Source organism: Delphinapterus leucas, chromosome 11 (genome assembly GCF_059928025.1).
Source record: "Delphinapterus leucas isolate spDelLeu-1000000601 "Yukka" chromosome 11, BTC_Dleu_Yukka2, whole genome shotgun sequence".
Classification (NCBI taxonomy): Eukaryota; Metazoa; Chordata; class Mammalia; order Artiodactyla; family Monodontidae; genus Delphinapterus; species Delphinapterus leucas.
Window position 1 is genome coordinate 9,214,804 of NC_143139.1, and position 8,998 is coordinate 9,223,801.

The 8,998-nt window shown below is 47.1% G+C and overlaps 1 protein-coding gene across 18 annotated transcripts in view; it reads left to right on the top strand.

The window, feature by feature from the left end:
• The window catches only part of ETV6 (ETS variant transcription factor 6), a 238,284-nt gene that overhangs the window by 160,965 nt on the left and 68,321 nt on the right, over nucleotides 1-8,998 (top strand). Inside the window, exon 1 of one of the 18 annotated variants that reach the window (XM_089920306.1) lies at nucleotides 2,408-4,195. The exons of the other annotated variants lie outside the window; for them this stretch is intronic. Within the exon in view, the coding sequence (XP_089776432.1) occupies nucleotides 4,156-4,195 (40 nt within the window). The 5' untranslated portion in view covers nucleotides 2,408-4,155. Of the gene's footprint in view, nucleotides 1-2,407; nucleotides 4,196-8,998 lie in introns of those variants that run through there. 18 annotated transcript variants of the gene reach the window in all.

Below are 8,998 nucleotides of genomic sequence, written 5' to 3' on the forward strand. Positions count from 1 at the left end.
CGTGGTACAGCAAATCATTTGTCCTCTATGTTTTTTTCTTCTCTGCTCATCACCCAGATACTGTTTATAACAGGATCTCAACCTCAACCAATCTTTTACTTCACACTCTGGTGGTATCTAGATTACTGGACTCCTTTAGAATCTAACTAAAAATTGGGAAATCCTCTGTTTCCATAAATGTAATGCTTGGCAGCCGATAGGAAAAGGAAAGACGGTTTAGCAAAGGCTGGTGATAATTCCAAGAAGCAGTGTCTTTTGGAACATTCCGTGGTGACCCTGCCACTGTAGTTATCTGCTTATCTGTCTGGCTTCAGAGTTTCCATAAAAGACTTGCTGCCTTCAGAATACTTCCTGGCCCTTCCTTTAGTGCCTGGATTTCTACTCATAGCATTTTACCCCTTGAACGTGGATTTTTGTTTAAAAAAGCCCATAGACTAGGGAGATGGCTCATTAAGCCCTGGGTGGTCATTTCAGTAGAACATTAATCATTTTTAGATCTCTTCCTGGAAGCGCGTTTTAATGGATGGGGGGATGTGTACATCACGAGACGCAGGTTTGGGGGAGGTGGGGAGGGGAAGGGAGGAAAGAAGAAAAGAAGGGTGACATTTCTGAGTGCCTGCTGAGGACCCAGCACTTTCACACGTGTAATTCTCACAGCAATCTCTGTGCGTTGAGATCTACTTTTTACAGATGAGGAAATGAAGACAGGAGATGAAGTGTCCTGCCCAGGTCATAGGCTAGTCAGGGACAGGGCTGGAACTTAACCCAGAGCTGCCTGACCCAAAGCCTGTGCTTCTCCTTATTCCGTGATACCTTGTGCTGTCACTGAAAGGAAAAGGGCAAAGAAGTGGGGATCCGAGATGGAATTTGCCTGCTTCAAAATTTTACATAAGGCTGACCTTGTCTGAAAGCATCCCTTTGAAATCAGATGCACGTGGCAGTAAAAATGTCCTAATGCTGACTGATTCCAAGCCTTGGCTTTCTATAACACTGGAAAATGTTTTCTGTGGAATGAGGTATTTGTGCATCAGGGACCCTCCTCCACTTGATCACAGTACCGTTTATCATTTCCTTATTCATTATCGTAGCTAGTGTCCCCATTTTGGAGAAATGAACAGTATTCACACTCCTCATGTGAATCTTGCACGAATCTTGCCTGATTACCAGAAGGCCGGTGACAGTCGGCCCTGAGGTCCCCTCCACCTCTAATTCCTTGCAGTATTTTGGCCGCGTGCTGTCAGACTCAGTCGCCTATTTTCTGCACAAGCCCCTTAGGGGAGGATCCGGGAATAATTGTCAGGTACCCACCACATGAGTCACAGCCAGCGATGCAGCAAACCTCCTTTAACTCCCCTGTCACTGACACTCACTCACCTGAGGACATTTAATGCTTGTCTGGGATAATTTCGTGCCCCTCACTCCTGCACTTTTGGGAGAGCGTTGGGGAAACACGGTCGCTGGTGAATTTCCCTGTTTCCCTGACACAGGCCACCATCAGGCTTTGAGAGGCAGGTCTGTTCCACCCCTCTCGGTGTTCTTTCCCAGCAACCACAAAACCACGCTTTCTCTATTAAGTACACATTCCTAGGACTATAACAAAAGGCTTCTGTGAGCCCTAGAGCAGCAGGGGAGGGTACCACACGAAGGGCTGAAGATTTAAAGGGTTTCATTTCTTCCTTGCTGGAGACCATATTGTGTTTGAATGCAGTTCGGAATCTGCTTCTCCACCGCAAGGGGAAATAGAAATCTGCCCTAAAGCTGCACACGGACCCCGACTGGTTTTTATCCTTATCCCTTAGTGATTCCCTGCCACGGGGCTCCCTGACATTCATGAGGCCCCAGGAAGCCCAGGGTGAATGTCCTCCCTTTGCTGAGTGGCTACCCAGCCAGGCCAGTTCTGTCCCGCCAGAGCCACAGCTAAGCTGCCCTCCCGGGATGGCGAGATTCATTGTGTTAGAAGAGATACAGGAAATCAGAAATTTCCATCCTCCCCAGGCAGGGAGAACTGAATTCTACAGAGAAAGTGGCGAGTATTGAAAAGAAAGTGTCCTCCCCTCCCCTTCTCTCTGCAGCCCACCACCAGGGCACCCCGTCCCGCTGTCGTGCACTGGGGGGGAAACCTTCCCTGCCTGGTGGTGCCGTGGGCTTGGCCATGCTACCACACTCTTGCTTTTTCAGTAGCAGAGTTAATATGGCCATGACTCAGAATGATGGGACCCCAGACGCTAAGGAAGTGAACTAACTTCTTTTCGGCTCACAGCGGACTCGTAGTCAACAGAATAGGTTTCGTGTTCTAATGAAACAGCGCAGAAACTCTGTCCTTGGTGGCTAAGTGGTGTGTGGTGTGACTCTGACTCTCTCTCTCTCTCTCCCTCCGTCTCTCCTTCATTCCCTCTCTCTCTCTCTCTCTCTTCAAGTCAGAGCTGAGAACTCTAATTCCAGTCTAAATTCCTTTAAGCAAAGGGTCCTTCTGAACATGGCCTTAAAAGATTTCTTCTTGTGATGTGCCCATCCCGAGCTGCGTGTTGTTTCTTGGCTTTAGGAAGGACTGGAGAAACCTTCCACTCCGTTTAAGGAGAGGCTGTGTGGTTAGTGGCTAGGGCCTTGGGCACAGAACGAACAAGTTACAATTATATAGCACCTTTCTTCCAGGGAGTACCAAGCACTTCCTTGTAAATCCTGTTCTATTCTCACAGAGCATGAGTTATTTCCTAGAAGTGAGTTAGGCTCTTTTGGAAAATGTATTGATTCTCTTAACCATCATGAACCCAGTTACAGTAAAACCTCTATTATCTGATCTTCTGTGACTTCGTAAAGCTATTATTAACTGGCACATTATATATTTCACCAGTACAATGACGGCTGAACTTCTGTAAGATCCTGCATCACCCACTCAGGAATCAAAGAAAATGAAATTGTATTCAATAGAGTTTGTTATGTTGTATCTGTTTTATTCAGATCTTTTTTAAGGGAATCCAAGTCCACCGTGAATTCCCAGAGTAGTACCAATTTTAAATATTTTATCCTTTCCTGTCATCATAAACCAAACCTTGTTTAAAAAAAAAAAAATGATTTCAATGTTTTGGGTTCAGGTTACAGGTGATGACAGCTCAAATCTGACCAGGAAACAAAATTTCTTTTTCAGAGCAGGTACAGCAGGTATGAAGTATCATAAATATTGTCACCCAAGTATGGGAGAGATCATCCTAAACTGTCCGCACCACTACTCTGATATCTTAGCCCATCTCTGCTAGGTGTTCTGCATCGTGCCAGGGTTTGACACCATCATTCAGAGACTGACAGCAGTTTTGCCTCCACATCACAATGGCTCAGATCCATGGCCCTCCTTCTTGAGCTCTGCACCTCTCTCTCAGACTTTGTTGTGAGATGTGGTTTGTATCATTTTCCTTGAAGAAAACCTTATATAGAAAGACAAGTGCGATAAACAATGAGGAGACTTTAAGAAATTAGAATTCTACAAGCATCTAGGAAAGGGGTTAATAATGACAAAAGGCACCCCAGAGGGGCTTCCCTGGTGGCGCAGTGGTTAAGAATCCGCCTGCCAATGCAAGGGACACGGGTTCGAGCCCTGGTCCGGGAAGATCCCACATGCTGCAGAGCAACTAAGCCCGTGCACCACAACTACTGAGCCCACGTTCCACAACTACTGAAGCCCACACACCTAGAACCCGTGCTCCACAACAAGAGAAGCCACCGCAATGAGAAGCCCGTGCACCACCACAAAGAGTAGCCCCCACTCACAACAACGAAGACCCAGTGCAGCCAAAAATAAATAAAATAAATTTATTTTTTTTAAAAAGCCACCCCAGGGGAAGAGATGTGAGCAGAGTGCCACTTCCCCACTACCTCTGCCTTGCATCCAGCGTGATGCCAACTGCCACCAGGGTAGCCCTGGCACAGGGGCAGGGACCTGGCTGCTGTTTCTGCAGGTTCAGCTCAGAAAGCTGGGAGCTGGCACCGAACAAGAGCTAAGGGAGAAGGAAACAGAGGCCCTAAAGCAACAGAAGAGGATGTACCCCACTCTCCTGTGATCCAGCAGTTCAACACTTGGCTGGAGAATTCAAAGCATACCGTGAATAGGGTACCTGCTTATCGTTGAATGCAGCCATATCATAATGTCGAAGGACGACCTTCATGTCCGTTGCCTCGTGTGATCTCACAACAGCCCTGCGAGGTAGGCATGATAGAAAGAGTCACTCCCATGTTACAGAGGAGAAAACATTTTCAAAGGCAGTGATGCCTTAGCTAAGTCCTGTCCAAACAAGGAAAGTGACGAAGACAGAACCAAAGCACAAGTCTTCTGATTCCTTGTCCACAATCCCCTGATGCCCATAATCCCCTGATAGAATAGGGTCACCCTTTGAGGTGACTGGTTCCCCAGGGCCTGGTTGTAAACAGGTGGATGAGTGTGGAGAGCACCTTTGAGGACACTTAACCCCCAGGGCCACCTCTACTTTCAGAGTTCAGTGTATTAGACGAACCCTGGACTGAGAGCCTGAGTCCTCACTTCTAATCCTAGCCCTAACCTTGAACTAGTTGGGCGACTCAGAGCAAGCCAGTCGGCCTCCTTCCCTTCTTCGTGCTCAGCTGGAAATAAGAACAATAATGTCTGTACTACTGACCCACCTGGCTGTTGTGAAGGCCAAATGAGGTGTAGCCTTTGAAAGCCCTTTGTTGCCAGATATGTAAGCTCACGTCTCCATTTCCCATGATTTGACTCAGAGGAAAAGGGCATCCAGGTAAAGGGTGTGATGACTTAGGTTTGAGGGTATTTGTGGACAGGATGCAACAAACAGATTCATTTGACTGGGGGCAAAGAACAGCATTCTGGGTATAGTAGAAATGCCTGGAACCGGCAATCGTTGTAGGATTTGAAACTCAAAAATTATGCAAAAGGCAGTTCGATCACAGTTTTGTTTTTGTTTTTTGCACTATTCACCACCTCTGAGGATGACATGAGACACGTCAAATCCTTCCTGGGGTGGTAATTTATAAAAGACTTCACCAAGAAGGTGACCCTTGAGAAACCTTAGCATATTTTGAAGCATGCACGGTTCACTCGGCCAAAAACAGCCACAGCCCATCCCAGGCAGAGGAGCTGGCCCGTGCAAAGGCCAGAGAATGTGGCGCCTCTGGGAATCGCAAGCAGGTCCATGCGACGTGGTGAGTTAGGCAGGGGCTGAGGAGGCCCGGGGCGGCTTCTGAAAATGTTTAAGCAAAGCAGTAACACAGCTCTGTGTTTTAAAAAGACCACTGCCTCAAACCCAGTGCTCAGCTAGCTGACCCTTTTAGTTTTATTGGATAGAGGGCAGATCTCAAGGTGTGCAGAGACTAATGGACAGGGCACCTGAAGTCTTCCCGGCTTCCCTGGCCCCTCTCTCCATGAGCCCACACTCAGCCATCTTCCTCTGTCTAAGCCAAAGGATGCAGGGGTGCCAGGGAGCCCCGAGCTTGGTAAGGAAGGGTGGAAAGGAGTCGGTCAGCTGGAGGGTCCATACCACAGTGGATAATTTGCTAGCATTAAGTCACTCAGATTAAACCATCTCCTGCTTTTCCTTGATATTTCTCTGGAGCAAATGGAAACTTTAGTCAGACACCAGCTTCTTTCCATCCTTCCATTGGACGCACAGCCCACGCAGAATTCAGACGTTCAAAGTCCCCAGCCATGGATAGCGTGTGCTATTGGGGTTATCCGCTCCAGGCTTTCGAACCACCTGGTGATGTGCTGTGAACTGGGGGTGTGGGGATCTGAACTCGGGAGTCAAGCAGTCTCGGCTGTGAGTCCTGGTCCCACCACTTACTGGGCACAGGATCTTTGTAAGTCATTTAACCCCTCTGTCCGTGTCTGCATTTTCTCATCTGAAAAAAATGAGGGCAGTAACATCCACCTTCCAGAGCTGCTGTAAGGATCAAACAGATAGAATCTCCAAAGTGCCAGGTATATAGTAGAATCTCAGTTCCTGCTTTTCCTTTCCATGCCAGAAGTTTTCAGTAATTATTCTCTTAGAAGCAAACAGAAGAGACCCTGCATGTGTGTGATGCTCCTACCTCTGCCATATTGTATTATGGAAGCCGAAAAAATAGGAGCTGATGATGAAGTACATCCGAAAGGAAAATGCCTCTAAGATACCAAGCAAGGAAAACTTAGGAAGGAAGAAGAGCCAATGAATGAATCAATTGATTAGGGCCCCAAATGTCCTGTACACTGGCCTAACATTATAACCCCTAAATCTAATTTCTAGCTCAATGCCTACCCAGCCAACAGTAGGATTTTCTAGCCAGAAAGACAGCGCTCATAGGGTATATTCGATTTTAATACACAAATCATTATTACTCGTCAGAAAGGCTTCTCGCTCTTCCCATGGCCACAAAAGGCACACCTCAGCCTGGCACCATGCCAAGTCAAGTGCATGAACACAACCAGGGTGGGTTCCATGGTGGAGAGGGTGGTACCACATCAGACACAAGTAAGCTTTGCATTTGGAGCTTATGGCCCAGTGGGGAAGAAGCATAAGCGTGGATAAACCTAATTTAACACGGCTTCTGGAAGTCCTCTCTACAGCGTCAGAGTGCTCTGGAAGCAAAGAGACAGGAGAAAAGACATTTTTGGAAGGACGCATTAGAGAGAGAATGACTTTAGTGCCAGGCCTTAAAGGAGAGGTGAATTCCAGCAGGTAAAGCCGGAGGGAAAGCAGGGTCGGGTCAGAAGCAGCAAGGCCATGAGCAGAGGGGCGCAGGGAGTGGCTGGACCAGGGCAGGCAGGAGAGAATGTCAGGTGAAAGGTCTTGGGTGGGAGCCACGTTAGGGTGCTGAACGCCTTCGTGAAGAGAGTGATTTTATTCTGTATGTATTTGATGGGGAGCCTTGAAGGTGTTTAATCAAAGAAGCAATGGGGACGGTCCTTGAGGAGGACTTCTCTGGGAATACTGTATAGTCTCACGGCATACTTGTTGTAGTTTTGGTTTTATACCAATTGCAATCTGGAGCTTGATGTCTCTGAGCCTACAATCTGCATTTCCAGAAAAGACTGGGTCGGTGTGTTTCCTCCATGGGATGCTCGAGCCTTAGACTCTCCCCAGTCACTGCTCTCCCATTCCCTGCAGCTGATATGCACTCAGGCCCCGCAGTTCCTAACCTACAACCCCTCCCCCTTCTCTCCCTCCCCTCCCCCTCCCCTTCTCTCCCTCCCCCTCCCCCTTTCCCCTCCCCCCCCCATTACCCCAGCTTGTCCGCACTCAGGCCCAGCTCACTGCTCACTCCAGTCACAGCACGAGAAGTCTCCCCTCGCTGCACGCAGGGCACTTTCCCCCGAGTTCAGCTCCTGTGCCCCAGCCTCCCCAGTTGGAGATCCTCTCCCTCCTCTGCTCTCAGCCTCTTTCTCATTTGCATCTCGTTCCCTTCCATCTTGAAAGAAATCTGCCGGCATTGGACATCACTCTTCGCTACCACCCCATCTCTTCTTTCCACCTCCCAGCCGAGTTTGTGAAAGGATTATCTACATATACTCCTCATTTCCTCACCTCCCACATGCATGCCTCAACCCACTGTGAGCTGGTTCCCACCCCCATTACACCCCCGCTCTGGCTAGAACCACCTGATGCCAAATCCACTGGACATGCCTTGGTCCTCCTTACCTTGCCTCTGAGGAAGGTACGCCTTTGTAAAACAGTTTGCTCCTTAAATGTTTTCCTTAAATCTCATCTACTCCAGTAGCTTCAAGAATCACCAGTATGATGATGACTCCCAGATATCTTTTACATCTCACCTAGATTCTTCTCTTAAGTACCAGATGCACGTATACAACTGTGCGGGACTGCGCCTCTCCACCTAGCTAGCCCACAGTCACCTCACGTGAAACAAAATACACTTTCTCCCCATCCGTCCTCTGCAGCCTGGGATGGATGGACACCACTGTCTGGTGGCAGGAATCAGAAGCCTGGATTTTGTTGCTGACCGCTTCCTCCACACTGAGTTCGTCTCCAAGTTCTGACAGTTCTACCTCCGTTGATATCTTGAGCCCATTCTTTCTCCATTCCTTCTGCTTTAGTTCAGGCCAACGTTATCTGTCATCTCCATTTCTACAACAGCCTTCAGACTGATCTAGTACCAGTCTGGCCCTGTTCTAATTCATCCTCCACTCTGCAGCTGGAGTGACCATTGGAAAACAAGATCTGATTATGTTCCTCCCTTGTTTAAAATCCTTCAATGACTCCAAGCAGCCTTAGGATAAAGTCTAAACCCCTTAGTATAACAGGCCCTTTCTAAAAATGGCTAACATTTATCAAGTGCCTCATCAATGCCAGGCACTGTTCTAAGAGCGTTACACACGTCTCAACATTCTGAGTGCTCACAACTCCCCTGTGTGCGTCCTGTTACTATCCCAGTTTTACAGTTGAGGAAACTGTGTGATCTTGCCCAACATCACACAGTAAGCTGGGGAGCCAAGATTTAAACCCATATCTTTTCTTCACAGGGCATAGCTTCTCATTCACTCAAAAATATTGAGCACCTGCAGTGTGCCAGAAACTGCTTGAAGCATCGGGGATACAGCAGTAATTAGAACAGTTCTTTCACTGCTATCTTAGATTCTTGTAACTAATTACAGGAAAGATCAAAATATGTTTAATCAGGAGTCTACCTTGGAGTCATAACAAAGGAGTTTTGCAAGCATATTCAGAGACTGGATGTGAAGATAAAATAATTTTAATGATAGTAATATTTGCTTCATTTAGTTTTCCAGAGTATAAAATTGCATTTAAAAGATTTTTAAATGTGCGTATTCTTCAGTCCAGTGAACACCAAAAAGATAAATAGCAAAGCAGGTTGAAAAAACTCCGTTCACGTTCTAGTGAATAAAATAAATAGTAAACAAGATAAATAGTAAAATATATAGATTTGATAGTGATAAATGCTATGGAGAAAATAAAGCACAGAAGATGATAAGGAAGAGTGAGAGAACAGAGATTTGTAGCTTTAT